Here is a 16,569-nt window from a genome sequence, read left to right on the forward strand (position 1 = left end):
ACTATTAATTAAATCTGGTCTAGGGTTTTTGAGCTGGACTGTATTATTGGCATTAAGACTTAAGGCTTACTAAGCATGCAACTGGGTAAGCCTAATTAATAACTACTCTTACCATATTCACAATGAAACCATAGTTAACATTTACTTTAGACTTAAGTTTTATGATTTACTTCTAAGTTATATTGTTATAGGCTAAGTCAGTCCCAAGTTCAGGCCTATTACAGAAATAATAAAGTAAATAAAGATCTTGATTGAGTTTGACTAGTTTCACATCTGTGTAAGAGAATTACTTTGAATGGATCATCGCTGAATTAGCATCTAAACTGTGCATAAGAACTTTCAAAAGTCATGCATATTCATCAACAAGTCTGCCCTGATGTGATGCATATTTCACTTCTGAGAACTGCTAATCATCTATATTATCATTAATATACATGTGCTGGTCCATAATAGTTCAGTTTTTCTAAAGTTGCACATTGGTAAATTTTCATCTGAATGTTTCAAAGTAGGCATATGTCTGTACTAACCATCTTTCTAATACTTTTAGTTACTGAAATTACACATTCAGATTTTTTATTTTACCATCTTAATTTTTTTTCATTTGATGGAAATCTATCCTGGGATAGAACTCTGCTTTCCCTGTGAATAAGAGTTTAGCTCAAGGAGAAGGAAATAACTGGAAATAAATTTTAGAAATGGTTAGGCCAAAGACCCAGTGTTATTTTAACTAAAAATATCAGTATTGCAAATGAGAAACTACTAATTCAAAATTGTGCCACAAAAGCTGAATGAAATATTGTGTTTACTAAAAAACAAAACTGATAGCATTCATGTTTGTTTGAGCTTGTCATGCAGATAAAGTTATAAAAAAACCTATTAAATGGTAATTATTAAATTTATATCCTATAATAAATTCATGCACAATATTATAATGAGTATAACAAGTAAATAAAAAAATGGTTTTTTAGCCAACTTTTCTTGAAAGCCTTGTAACATGACAATATTGCACTTAAGTACTGCCTATCAACATATACTGATAAAAAAATATATATATAAAATCAAAACAGAAACCAAAAACTCACAAGATGGAGAACTTCATTTCTTGTAAAATTTGATTTCTGAAAAGCCTCTGGAAAATGAGCCTTCAAGATGGTACACAAGTGGCTTAGTTGTTTCCTGCGTTCTCTCTCCTGCAAAGTCCTATAACTTGGGAAATCTTCTATATCCTTTTCACTAGCACTCTGTGAAGCATCATCACTTCTTTGCTCCTTTAATGTCAACTTTGTCTTTATCCAGTTATTACTTGTACAATTTTCTAAAGGAATCTGTTCCACATCTTGAAGAGAATACGATTCCATTAATGACTCAGATTCATCAATATCTTTTTCGAAAGTATCAAGGGGCTGATCAGGAAAGTTGTGATTAAAATCAACTGTTTCTTCACTTACAACAGGCTCAGGTTTTTCACTAACTACATAAGAATGATCCAAAGAATCACTTCTGCTTGTTTTATTTTGACATTCAATAGAGAAATGTCCTTCCTTCAGGTTCTTTTTTCCAAAGATCTTCTTTCTTGTAGGATCTGTAGAATGTTTAATATGCTCCATTATCATATCTTCATTTTCAAAATAAATTTTTCTATGATTTTCATTGCCATTCACATTTGTTGTTTTAGCAAAAACATAACTTGTTTCTTTTTTCTGTTGGCAAGTGTCCTCATTCAAGTTATTTAAGTTTTTTGTTTGATTACCTACTTCATTGTTTATTTTTATCTCAGTATCATTTGAGGTGACAAAACCCTCAGTGGATGGATTGAGTTTTTCTAGTAGATTGGAGGAATTTTCTAGCAGGGGTATGGATTTTTTTTGTTCAAAATCATTTCTGGTCAAACTATTAATATTTTTTGAAACACTGTTTGTGCCTGAAAGACTTCTTTTCAATAAACTGTCACCTTGACTTGGTACTATAGTGTGAGTATAGTTTTTCTTTTTGACAATATCTTTATCAAAATTTGAAGGGTTATGAAGCTTAGAGTCACTTTTTTTTACACCATTTGCAATATAAAAAGATGGAGAAACTTGAGAAGAATTCTTTTCAACCTGTCCTTTAGAAGCCACTCCTACAACTGTTGTTACAGGACCATTATCTGTTGAAGTAAGAGATACACTAGCTGAAGCTGGACCTTTAATGGGATAGGCCAAAACAAAGGACCCTGCAATTTTCAACATGACTGGAGAGGAAACGTGAATTACATTTTTATTTACTGAAACTACAGATGAAAGATTTGGTCTGACCACTGGTGAAATGTTTGTGGTTTTCACTTCTGGCTCAGAATTTACAGACATTTTACATTTTGTATTAGAGACCACTTTTAATAGCTGCTTTGGTAATGTACTTGTTACTCCCACTGTAAAAGAGTTGGGTGAAGCAAATCTAATATTATTTATGGTCTGTGAAACACAATGAGAAACTGCAGAAGGAGTTCTAGATTCTATAGAGAGTTTCTCAAAAGGTTTCTCCGATAAGTTTTTTAATGTACTGGAAACATTTACCTGATATTGCTGAAGACTACTGTCTAAAAAGGTTAGAGGTGTTGTTACAGAATGTATAACTTTGGTAGATGAAACTGTTCGCTTGACTGAAGCAGAACTTGTTATACTGGATTTTGAAAGATTAAGTTTAGCATCTGTTACCCCTTGCAAAATATTAGACTTCTGGTTTGAAACAGCTGAATGAGCTCCAGATGAAGATACAAGTGAATATGTTAACTGATTGGAAGTTTTACTACAAAGAGTAACAGTTCGAGTAAGTAAAGGCACAGTGAATGATCCATTAGTTCCTTGGATGTTCTGAGAAGCTGGGAATCTGGTAGGATTAGGGTGAGTACTTCCAGGAGTCAGCATTATTCTTGAAGATGAAACAGGCAAGCTTTCAGGTTTTCCAGCTTGTTGGAAGACCATGGAGTTTGTAGGAAACACAACCATTGACACAGTTCTATTTCCTACCACAATATTTAATGTCATAGGTTTTCCCTGCTGCAAAGACTGGGCTATGGATGGTTTTTGGTGAGTTTCAACATTCTTAGTTGGTATTTTTACTTCTGGGTTAATTATCTGTTCACTATTAGTTTTAGCTTTATGATCTTCTGGCAATTTTTTATTCTGATCAACTGATTGAGTTTCCAATTTGTTTAATAAATCTCTTCTGTTTAAGGTATTTAAATTATTATCACAAACATTTTTTGTTTCACTACTCGATCCAAGCAAAGAAATTTCTGATGCAACATTTAATCCATTAATAACCTTATCTGCCAAACAAAACTTAATTTTCTCTGGATAATTAACTCTATTAGAAATTGTAGAACAATCAATCTTTGCTTTAATTGTGGACTGCTCTTCAACAGCTTCTTTTATGCCTTCATTGATCCTTTCTATCTTAATACCTTCTTGAGGTTCTTTATTTTTTAACTTAACAGAAAAATGTTTCATTTTATCCATTTCTGTACTTTGTTTAATATTTCTCACTTTTTTACCTGTAGAATCAGCTGTAGTAACACTCGAAGAGACACAACTCAAATAACTCAACTCCTTGTTAGCAGAATCTGACATTAAAGACTTTGTATTAGAGCATTTCTCAGCCCTTTTTCTGTCTGACAGTGATCGATTTTGAACAAACATACTTTCATCTACAGTTTGATGGCCTTCAATAGTATCTACATCTGACTTAAAAGTACCAAAATCTTCACCATGATTAGCACTTCTACTTTTTTTTACATTAAGTTTATTTACTAATGGTGAATGTGGTGATGATGCTAGCTTACAGGAGACTTTCTCTTGACTGAATTCATCCTGTTCAAATCCTCTTTTAATAGATCGTTTTCTTTGATTTTCATTAGGCGACTGTGAAATTGCAGGAGCAACCCACGGTCCACTATTTGCAACTAGCAGAGCAGAATCAAGGTAACGAGCTGGAAGCCTGATACACCTCCGACTTCGTGGTGAAGATTCTACGAGCACATTCTGAGCTTCAACTTCATGATTATCTTTTTTTTTAAACTTCAAAGGTTGTGAATGCCTTGTATTATGGTTGTTTACTCTAGAGTTTCTTTTAATCAAAAGTTTTTGGGATTTCTTGGCATTACCAATATTAGTCTGAATAGCTTTCTTTCTTGACTTAAGACTTCTCAATGAATAAAGGGAATTTGATTCATTATTTTCCAAATGAATGGTCCTCACAGTGCTTTTCTTCCTTCTTGGAAATAATCTTTTTGAACCTAATTGGTTTTTCTTTACTGTATTATACTTTGAAATCTTCCACGTATCCTTTTTGTCTAATTTGCTGAAAGTTTTCCGAAAACATTTTTTCAATGAATCCATTTTTTGTGTTTTACTATGAAAAGCTAATCTATTCTTGAAATTGACTTCCTTACTTGACTGCATGCCTTCACTAGTGTTTGACATGACACTAAAATTCAAGGATGATAAAGCTTGTTCTGCACTTTCTTCTGAAATAATAGGAAAAAAGCAGGATATGTTTTCAGAACCGTATCTACTATGGTTGTCTGATGATAAATTCTCAGCCAATTTGTTCAATTCTACCTCATTTAATATTCTATCTGTGCAAAGAGTATGTCTTATAAGAGGTGTAACAGACTTATGTGAAGCATTTACACCCAACAGCCCAATCCCATTTACACATACTTCTGTTTCTGGTTTCTTCAGTTTTGTCTTGCTGACTGGAATGAAATCTCTCTTATTTTTCTTTGAAGTGTTTTCTGCTATACTCCCTAAATACTTTCTATTAACATTTAATCTTTCTGCAGGGTTTCTATATAAGCCATCAAAAAGAGTCCTTTCATAGAGTTCAAAATTTAACTCTGATGGTAGTATGTTGTCATTTTCTTTTTCATAATTTTGATCATCTTTTTCTTCTAAAGACTCTAAAACATTATTATTACATTGACTTTCAGAATTCTTCAACAACTCTGCAGCATAGCTTTGTTTTGTTCTAACAGATTTATCTTTCTTAAGTGAACCCATTGACAAAACAGATGCAGTAGGTGGTAGAAGAGTAACAGAAGAAATATGTGCAAGCAGTCCAACTTTTAACTCTGCTTTGGTGTCAAGAAACTCTTCCAGCAATCCACTTACAAAAACAGTGTGTAAACTTCTATTTTCAATAGAGTCAAGAGAATTTACTACTTTTTCACTATTTGTGGATTTTGATGAAACTTTTTCAGAAAATATGACTAATGGTGACAACGCAAACTTTGCTACATCTGCCAAAATTTTATAATTATTTTTATATTTTAAAACAACACTATTCAAAGTACTGTTGTGTGAGACATCATTTTGTTTGTGTGTTGGAGAAATTTTCTTCCCATCACAAAATCTGTCTTCACTGTTTTTGTTTTCATTACTTTCAATGGAATTAAACATACCTTCTACTTTTCGAAGAAAAACTTTTTTCTTCCAACCCTTTATCTTAGTAATATCCTTGGTCTTGGTTGGTATAATGAAATCCTTGTTGATAGTGTGACCAGAGGTTACTGATTGCCTATCTTCTTCTACCCTAAATGACAGCTCGTTGTCATTAAGCCAGTCACAAAATGTAAGAGTATATTTAGTGACGTCTTCCTCATTTTTGAAACCCAGAAATTCCACTCCATCAATTATATCCATCTCTGGTTCTTTCCATCCTTTTAAAATACCAGTTTCTTTCATCTTCTCTGAGAATAAGCTATGGTTTGTGTGCAGTTTTTCATGACATGACATGTTTTGCACACTTGAATCAGAAAAGCTGTAAGACGAAGATATATAAAGTTCTTCCGGTGTAATTCTTTCAACAAGAACAACTGGCTGAAACAAAGAATGCCTTTTCAAATTTGTGTTCTGTACAACCGAGTCCTGACACATGTATTTCCTGGGAAATGACTTTCTAGCAGTTCTTTTAGGTATGGGTTTAGTACAGTATTCATTCTTAATATAAAATGACCTGTTAGTTTCTTGGCTTCCCATCTTTTTTGTCACAGACAGACTTGAGCAAGGTGTACTGCTCAAAAAGGAAGCACTTAATTTTTTACTTGAATTACTATTAAACATAAATGTGTCTAAATCACTTTTTGTAAATATCTCTTCAGAGGAAATATTAATTTTAGACTCCTCAAGAGAAAGAGCAGGAGGTTCTTCATGTTCCGAAGTAAAAGGAATTAATAAAGGCATCTCGGGAGATAATGGTGCAATATTCTCAACAGTATCATCAAATGGGATAGGAAGAAGTTCTGGCATATCTTTCTCTTCTGGGGAAGCTGGAATTGACTGAATATTGTCATGAAGACACACATTACTGGTATTTTCAGACAAGCTGCAGCATTTTTCTAAATTATGTCTTGACAGTGAATCAGTCAATTCTTCTTCATTTTCTTCTTTTGGCATGGCAATGCATGAGCTCAATGATTCTGCTGCAAAAACTGAGCATTCTGGCTTATTTTCACTTGAATGTCTTTGTATTTCTGTAATTGTATCACTCTTATCTTCAGAGTCAAAAGACGAACCAGGATGAGAACTAACAGAAAAAGTTTTTATATTATTATCTGAATGTTTTCTATTTGTAGATTTTCTTCTGAAGCAGTTTCTTCTTGTTTTATTGTTAAAATATTTTAATGGGTGTGAAACTTGTCTTTTATGAAATGATTTTTTAACAAACTGAAAGCCAGAATTACTAGCTACATTTTTATTCCTATGATTTTGTTTTTTCTTCTGGAGCATTCCCACATTTTCCTTTGTATCTGATGTAAGTAAATATTTTGTTTTTTGAAGTGGTAATTCTCTATACCCGCTGTGCTTCTGGTATAAGAATGATAATCGTTGAGAGCCGAGTTTCTTCTTTTTCAGTCTTTCACTAGACCTTGCAGTAGTTATTTTTGACTTTCTAGGTACATTTCCAGTCATAACATTTTCATAACATTTGTAATCATGTACAAATTCTTGTTTTGACTTTACCTTCAAGGAACTTAATGAGCTACAAGTGAAAGCAGGAACAGTTTCACTCATACTTCCTTCTTTAGTGGAAGTAAAATCATCTTGTTTCACAACATTAATTCGCATCATAGGCTTAATCTTAACAACAGGAACTTCTGATGATCTTGACTTACTATGAATAAATGGCATTCTTTTTAAAGGTTTGGTGAGAATACCATTATTTTCCCTAGAGTGAAAAGAAAAATTCTTATTTTCACTCTTCATTACTAACAACTCCTTTTTAATTTCCTGAGTAACCAAGCTTCGAAAAGGTTTCACTAAAGCCTCCTTTTTAGTAGTGGTATTCTCTTCTATGCTCTCCTCATAACCACCAAATGATCCTATTGTATGACATAACCCCTCTTCATTTTTATTGCATTCCAATTCACACACTGAGTTGCTATCACCATGTTCTTTACCTGTTATGATTTTGTTTTTAACAGACAAGAAATCTTGTGCACTAAAGTCTGCATTTTCAAATAATGAACCATCTTCTTGTGTCTGCTTCAAAAATCTGGGAAATAAGTTACCCTTTTGTAATTGACAAAGTTGATTTTCACTTGAAGCCCTGCTAAGAATGTTTTCATTTGGTAAATTGTTAGAGTTTCTATCTTGAAAACTTGGTTCACACCCTTTTACATTTTTACATTCCTGGTTAGGGTTACTTTTATTTTCCATCAGGCATTCTTGCTTCACAGAATGTGTCAAATCTTCATTGTTTGGAAATGAGTTGACTGATTTATGTGCACATACAGTTGATATAAAATGAGAATTTAGATCTGTAACAGAATCATCACACGAGTTTTTAAGGTTCAAATCCGTTTCACCACAATATATATCGGGATTGTTTAAAATTATACTTTTCTTAGAAGACCAGTACTGCCTATAAGAAAATGGACTTGAACAAGATTTTCTTGCTGTTACTTTAGGTCTAAGCTCTAAGAAATTGTGAATGAAAGGAGGATTCATGACTCCAATGCTTTTTTTTCTTTCCACTCACATTGTACCTAAAATAAATCAACAAAAGTAAATTTATAAACTAATCTCAAACAACCAAATATACATATATACAGAAAGGTATACTTAAAACCTAATACAATATATTTGTATACACCTTGATATAACATTAATAAATATTTAAGTTTTGAATGTGACCCTTTCAGAATGATACTGTAGATCCTCAACCAAAAATATAATTAGAATGTTGCCACAATTTACATAAACAAAACTGATTTTTATAACATATAACTTAAAACTTTCTTATTGTAATCACAGTGAAACAATCTTGCAATTTAATGTGCAGCCACAATATACTTGTATATAGCTGTATTTGGTTACCGATTCACTTTAAAAACAGGTAATTTTACAGCAAGTAAAAAATTGTAAATTTGTTTTTACTTGCACTCTATGGGCTACAGACTTAAAACCGAGCAATTACTGAATTTGCTAGTGGATTAATTGTTTGGCTCATTAATTGGTTACATTAATCAATAATTATCACAACATAACCCAAAAAAATTTATAGTGCTAAAAATATAATTTTCATACTTTTAAAAAGCAGCACACAGATAACCCATTGTGTACCTTTATGCTTAACTACAAATAAGCATTATAATGGTAATATTTTGATTATTTGGATAGTTCATATGACTGAAAATTACAACAAGAAACTTAATTTATATTATTTAATTATCTTTATGGGTCGTAACTTATTAAGATGAACAAGTATGGTTAAATTGGAAATAATAAGGAAAAATTGCAATGGCAATATCTAATTAACCCTTTTGTGACAGATCTTGGGTCAAAGGCCATGTCATCATGTTTGTTAACTTGCTTTCAAATTTTTATTCAACTACTACTTTTATTGACTTATGTCAATAAGTTTGGAATCAAATTGTAGATAATTCAAACTTTAATATTATATATGAGTCAATTTCTTAATTTAAGAGTAAATATTAAAAGAACATTTTTAAACATAGATTTTAGTGAGACATGTGGTATATTGAATGCAGTACTGTTTAAAATTAGATGTTTATGATGTCAAAACACCAATTCTATTGTTCCGAACAAAGTAAGAACTCAAACTACTAATATCAAGCTAGAATATAAAATAAAAAACCCCTTATCTTTTTATTTTGCTGAACTATGATTTATGTACTGAATCAAACAATGGCATTATTCACCTCTTTCCATTTTTGGAAATGGTCCCTTGTATACACTGAATTCAGTATATGACATGTGAATAACCAATGTCCCTAGAGTAGTTTTCTCAGGCATTTTTAACCTTTGAAAAGACTACCATGTTCTTTCGATCCAGGATTTCAATGAGATAGGTTATGTCTTTAGTCTGCACAAAATTTCATATTTTTTAAAATGTAAATACATCTTAGTTACTAAACTTAATAAATTACAGTAAAATGCTATGGTATCAGTAGAGTTATTTATGATTTTTTGGTTATTCAATTAAATATATATACATATATATAAAACCTTAAACAACTTTGTTTGATATTCTCCACATGAAAAATTTTAAAATGCTTAGCACCATGTGGCCAACAGCAACAAAGTATAAAGTTCATAGCAAGAAAAGATAATTGTCCACTTCACTTTTTGATTCATTGTTCTGTATTTTTAAAAATATAGGTTTACTAATTTATTCCTAAATAGTGATAATCTATGTACATGTATATAATGTATAATGAGTGAAATATATGAGCATATATTACAAAATACTAGTACACTAAAACACAGTCAGGGAAGACTAAAGGTCAGTTGTGTAATGTTAGCTAGGCATAGCTGGAAGGTCAATATAATAAATAATACGTATGTAAATATAGAGCATTATGAGACTTAAGCTACTTAAACATTTGTATTTTCATGTTATAATATTTAGTCATTCTAACACGAAAAATGCATAATCGTTATTCCCTAATATCTTTATGATTACAAGGTTGGTCAAATGAGACCTCATATCAGGCATGCCAATGACATTTATGAAAAAAAGAGGAAAAGGTATATAGCCTGGCGCCAGAGGCGTCACAGCCTCGCCTGACTAGAGGGATCCGGGAGGCCATGGTGGCAAAAAGGTAAGAATAAATATCCTAAACATAGCTGTCAGGGTCATGATGGACAGCTTGTGAGAAAAGGTAAAGTGTAGACAAGTGGTAAAGGAGCCAAATAGGAACAAGAGGATGAGAAAAATGCAAAGTAGAAGAGAGGAACATTAAAGTGAGGAGAAGGAAATCTGAGGAGTTGAAATTTGAGAGAAAAGTACACAGATCATGACCACAGCCCATAAAAAATGTCATGATAGTAAGAAAGGTGAGTCTCTACATAGCTCAGTCAGAAACTACCAGCATGAATATCAGAAGAAGGTAAAAAAGGATAACCAGAAGGAGACTCAGGCAGCGATGCTTCCCAAAAATTAAAAAAAAAAATGGAAAAGGAAAAAGGATGTCCCAAATGTGTGTAATCAAGGCAAAAAATTATGAAGGTGAAGGTACATGTTTCTCATCAAGATGAAGTTAAAGATAATTATAGAGAGTAGTAGGAACAGCTTATCAAAATCATCAAAAGGTGGGGCAGACTTAGCAAAAGCAACAAAGATAGAAGGACAAGGAACTTAGACTGATATAAAGACAGAAGAGAACCAACCAGCTGATACATGGTAGTAACATACTGACCATCAATACCTCCAATTGCCATTTAAACTGTATAAGCAGATTCTTTGAGTATCCAAGTTTTTAAGGGTAACAGAAATATGGAACTGGGAATTCTTAGTAAAAAATAATTCACAAAACTGTTCTTTTTATGAGTAGTAATAAGTTGTAAAGATAATAAAATTACTAGTAAAAATGAGTGAAACAATAAAGGTGAATGGAAGGTCACAAAAAATACCATAAACAAACATTTAAACACAAACAGTGCTATAAAAGGAAAGGTTATAGTATAATAGTATCACCTCTCACTTCAGACTTGTGGCATGCTCAAAAATCTTAACAGCAGCACAAGTTAGTTGTTCGATGTGTAGACAAGTGGATAGCACACTACTGAAGAATTTCTTATATTGATATACTGAGCTCATCACTGATAAAATCTATATAAATGAAACATTTGCATTTGTATGTCTGGAACTTTTCTCATAAATTTCTCAAACACTAAACCTTGCATCATAAGAAAGGCCTTTATCTAAGTAGTCTAGACCACATATTGTATTTTCAATTCAGAATAACTTTACCTACATTTTGTTTAGTCAAACGTTTCAATACAATGAGTACAGTACATAATGGCACAATGCTGTTGTCATCACATAACTTACTTTGATTTCAACTTTAGTTTTTGTATTTGCATGTAATTTCCTTAAGTGAACACTACATTAAATTGTTTTTTGGCCTTTATAAACATATACAGGTTGAAAAAGTGCATGCTCAGTTTATTCAAAACCATATGCTTATATTTTGTAAACACATTCAGATGTTTCTGCATATTTAGCTAAGTTTGCCTTCATTACACCTTTACGTTTACATTACAATAATTTAGCTCCTGTAAATTTCACAGACTGCTATAAACACCTTTTAGCTACCTTTTTCTTTACAATGGGTTTTGTTCTTCATTTCTACGAATTTCTCAGTTTCCACTCATAAAACAGCATCATACCCTAAATGCTCATAACTATTTCATATTCTGAACACTATTATATATATTATTAATTTATTGTTTATTTTGTGTAGTTTTATTAAATAAAGTTATGTCTAAATGTGTTTGTTTGACTACATAATTGTTTTAAAACAGACCAGAATTTATTGATCTAATATATAATGCCTGAAAGAAAATGCAGCATGTGAGAAAAATATAAACAAAATTAAAGTGAAAAGCATGAAGGTTACTCCACATCATTTGTAGGTTGCAGCTAGTATACATTAACAAGGATAAAGACAAGAATTTCACTTAAGGCTTGTGGCATGCTCAAAAATATTCACAGTAGCAAATGAGATAGTTGTTCAATCTGCAGAAGTGGGTAGAATGCTTCTCAACAACTTCTTGTGTTGATATACTGAGCTAATGACCAAACTCTTAATATGGATATGAGCAGATAAGCTGTAGTAGCTTGGACACTCACCAGCAATGATACATCCAACACTGTCTTTGGAAATTTAAAATGATCCTTTCTTTGTGGTACCTTGATTCCAACTAACTCTCCTTGTCAGCTGCTGAAATGTATAATCCTTATGTAGCAATATACCATGTACTGAAAAAAAAAACTTGTGTGTGAATATATATTCCATGAAAGTGTGTTTTTATTACATCTAAAAGTATTAAGCTCAGCATTATTTCTTCCTTAAAATACACGTCTGTTGACACTATCATTACATGTACAAATAAATTATGTTGGTAATAACTTACAAGCTTACTGCTCATGTTTTGTACAATAGTCCTGTCTAAGCCTAATCTATGTTGTAATTCAATGGCCATGATATTGGATGTAGATGTTAATTATTTGACTTGTTAGTAATGTAAAGTTCTGTAAATTATTGTATAATGTGACACTCACATAAGCTGAGATGCAGTACATGTTTACACCAAATGTTTGAAAATGTTAAAAATATTTTGCAATTTGTGAAGTTTTTATAATTATACTCAGTGTACAGTTAAAAGGCAAAAATCATCCAAGGAAAAGTTCATCACTGATATTCAGTTTTGTAAGTTTACTCCTGTCGCACATATAACATCAATGCACTTGCTGAAGACACTTAAAACAACTGACTGACAAACATCAAAGAACATGCAAAGAAATTCATCTTTTAAATTCTGATGATCTCATTTCAAATGAAAAGAAATGGTTAATAGTTGAGTTGCTGTTTTGTTGACAAAGCTTTACCTAAATGTAAAAGATTAAAAAATTCAGAGGTTTGTTCTGGTCACAAATTTAAATGTATATTTTTCTTTTATTTTCACTAATTCAGAGTAAAATGTTACCTTTTTATATTAGTTCCTTAGATTTTCAAATGAGGTTTTATGTGAAACACACAGTTATTGTATTTTTGTTGCATAAATGTCCTTCCCTGGTCAAGTGGATGGTAATTTCATCTGCCTGTGTTTAAAGGGTTAAACTATACAAAAGAGACTGAAATTTTTATTCCATTCTAAAATAAACCCACTTACAAATGAATATATATCACTAAAGCTACAGTTTGTGGTCTACAATCTAATGAATATATAGGTTAACAGCCTATTTAATATAAAATCAATAACTTATATTTAAATACAAATCACCATTCTATAATTTTTTCTCAACAAACAAATTCCATAAATTCATCCATGCAAATTCCTCCAAATTACAGATTTCAACTTATCATTTAATCTTAATGGCTTACTATTAGAGTGTACAATAATTCAACCTTGTCAATAACATTTTAATTATATTTCTGTATCTAATAAAATACCAAGTTCCTCAATAATAAACAAATTTTGGAACCATCTGTCTATCAGTCAATCACATAACAATCCAGTGAAAGTCACATACAGAACAATATTACTGTAACAACAACCATTTCTTTAAGGAACATATAAGTATCTCCTAGTACTAAATTCATCTCACATAATATCTTCAATACTGTTTAATATTAAAACCAAACAAGTATTATCCCTTATTGATTCCCGAACTAGCTACTAATATAACATTTTCAAATAGCTTTCTTATAATAAATTGAATTTCTAATATAAATTGAAAACATAATTTTTATTTGCAAAATATAAATTTAATAAAATTGCTCACTAATGTTTTCAACCACATGCAACTTAATGATCTATTTAACTTTTTGAGCTATAAATCTGTGTTTACTAAAATTAATATTGAAATTCAGAATCAACTGAGAATTAAAAACCTACAGATTTGAGCTACCACTTGGTATTACATTTCAAAACAATAACTACTTCTAGTACAATCTAAAATGCAGCTAATACATATATGAAAATAAACAAATTACACACACAAGTAAAAGTGTGGTGATTATTTAACAGACAAAACTACCTACAAAAGAAAAAACAAAAGATATAAAATGACCCAATGATGTGAAAACTACCACACACATGATGACTTAACAAAACAATTATGCAGTTTACCTAATTAAACTGCATATCCAATAAATAAATAAATAATATATATATATATTATAATAAACTTGATTGTTTGTAAGGTGTATATCAATAAAACAAAAACCATGAGTAATAGCACTATAATGCAATAACGTTAATAGAAAGGAACAAACTATAAATAAACCCAAGGGAATATGAGAGCAATAAATATACATAAAAACATGTGTCTGTCTCTTCCCATTTCAACATTTTTATAAATACAATTATTGAAGACTGAGAAATAATGTAATGTAACAACATCAAAATCCTAAAAAATATAATCACAATCACTGACACACTGCTGTAAATAAAGGTTAAAAACACCAGAAATCCATTATTAAAGCTTTATCACTACATTTAACATTAATATCAAACTAAATACTGAAAGCATATGTACTGTCAGTATTACAATTAAAACATTTCATAAAAGATCTGAGAAAAGTTCAAAATGTTCTGTTAAAAAAAAATACAGTAGGGATCACTGAATGTTTTAATAATTAAAATATCAGTGATGGTATCTGGAATTTAAAAAGAGGTGTATCATAAAAAATAACATATGTGGCAAAAGACAAACTTATAGTTGAAAGAACACAAAAAGCCCAACAGAACCAAACACTTTAACTATGATATAACATTAAATGTATTAAATTACAACAATTCTTGTAATGTTATATTTTGATCATGAAATTATACAATTTTGTTATTTAGATACAAAGTTTGTACCGAGTAATTTTATTAATTGGTATTTATTAAATATACCTTAATATACTTGTAATTGTTTTTCTTTGTATATACAGACTTCAAATAAAGGAACTTCTACACCTACAATAATATTTCAAATGACTAAACTCATTATACACCTTTGATCTGGCTTGGAAACTGTTCAACTAGCAGATATCTTGAAGAAATAAAAGATTTTCCTGGAGAGTGAAAGTACCATGTTATATGTTGGTGTACTACTACTTATGTTCCATAAATTGTTGTACTTGTTATATATATGTCATACTTTTAACATACTGGAGAGTCAATGAAATAAAATCTAAAATCCAAACTTAAAATACAAAAACAATTACAAATAATGCATTTCATATTATTTATTAGAAACTATTAAAAACTAAATAAGTCATAAGGCATCTTTCAGTGTAACTCTCAGACCGAAGAGTTAGTTACTATAGCCTACAATACAGATGTCAGAAATAAAAGATAATTAGAACTAATATTAAAAAAGCCAAATGCATTAGACAAAGGTAATTCTCATTATGGTATTGCGTTTTCATTGTTACAGGCAAGTCAATTTCAACTAGTAATATTATGTCTTAAAAAAATACAAAATAACATTATTCTTATTATTGATAATACAACTAGTAGCAGTACTACTTGTGATAACTGCTGGTGACAGAAAAAAGAAACAAATTACCGACCTATTATTTTAAAGCGAAACAACAGTTTCCTTATAATTAGAAATCTATACAGCACAAAATAAATATCAGAAGCAAAAGAAGTACCAAAACAATACATGAACTAAAACAATAACATTATAAAGATTATTTGTTAAGCCTAATATGGCTTTACATTAGGCTTAACTAAACATGTACTTAGTTGCTACCATTTGATAACTATAACATCAGTGACGAACAAAGCTTAATGGGCACTGAAGAGTAAGCTATCTTAAGAAAGAGGTATATATTATATAATAGCAACTTACCTCATTAACTTTTGTTATTCGCTTTCATTTAAGCGAAATACGTATTTGGTCAAGTCAGGTTTAAAAACCACATAATATCAACATGTTGACTATATAAAATTTGTCACTATAGAAATCTACTAGAGGTCTTCCCGCCTTTCATGGAATGAGGTCATTATGGGAAGTCACAATATTGCATGCTGGGAATATCCAGGACACGTGTCAGGAATGGCTTTCCAACTTTTTAGGCACTTTTTGAAATTTCGGTCAAGATTCAAGAGATGTAACAGTAAATATATACTTAACATCTCCACACATAGTGAAAATATCTTAATCGACAAGCTTGTCAACAACAGTCATTAAAGTACTGAAAGCACAATAATCGGTTACGTTATTTGCTTCGTTTGTCGTTACATGGTTCAGATGCCTACACTTTCTTTAATATAGCATTCCCACATTCTTTTTACAGAGAATCACAACTAGTTTGCAATAAATCTTTTAGGAGTTGGCAGTAAATGTTTAGATAAAATCTAATTTAAAGTATCTATTGTAATTGTGGTGAAAATAAAAGCGTTTATTTTGTATTTTAACAGAAGTCAACAGGTTGTAATCTTTCAACTTTGCTATAACCAGTCAGTCAAGGGTTATAACGAAGTCAATAAATTATCTTTTCTAAATTGAATATTTTCTAACGTAAGCTACTTCATGTGTTCTTACAAGGACGGTTTTTGT

At 30.8% G+C, this 16,569-nt stretch overlaps 1 protein-coding gene across 13 annotated transcripts in view; it reads right to left on the reverse strand.

The window, feature by feature from the left end:
* LOC143251985 (uncharacterized) overlaps positions 1 to 16,009 on the reverse strand; it is a 57,257-nt gene extending 41,248 nt beyond the window's left edge. For 3 of the 13 annotated variants that reach the window (XM_076503449.1, XM_076503437.1, XM_076503450.1), the window contains exons 1-4: positions 15,859 to 16,009; positions 12,996 to 13,129; positions 12,139 to 12,267; positions 1,083 to 8,026 (exon numbers count right to left, since the gene is read on the reverse strand). In XM_076503449.1, coding sequence (XP_076359564.1) covers positions 1,083 to 7,988 — 6,906 coding nt within the window. In that variant the 5' untranslated portion in view covers positions 7,989 to 8,026; positions 12,139 to 12,267; positions 12,996 to 13,129; positions 15,859 to 16,009. The remainder of the gene's footprint in view (positions 1 to 1,082; positions 8,027 to 12,138; positions 12,268 to 12,995; positions 13,130 to 15,858) is intronic. The other 10 variants (XM_076503445.1, XM_076503444.1, XM_076503441.1 and 7 more) reach the window with 10 other exon arrangements.
* Between the last annotated feature and the right edge of the window lie 560 nt (positions 16,010 to 16,569).

Source organism: Tachypleus tridentatus, chromosome 6 (genome assembly GCF_004210375.1).
Source record: "Tachypleus tridentatus isolate NWPU-2018 chromosome 6, ASM421037v1, whole genome shotgun sequence".
Lineage (NCBI taxonomy): Eukaryota > Metazoa > Arthropoda > Merostomata > Xiphosura > Limulidae > Tachypleus > Tachypleus tridentatus.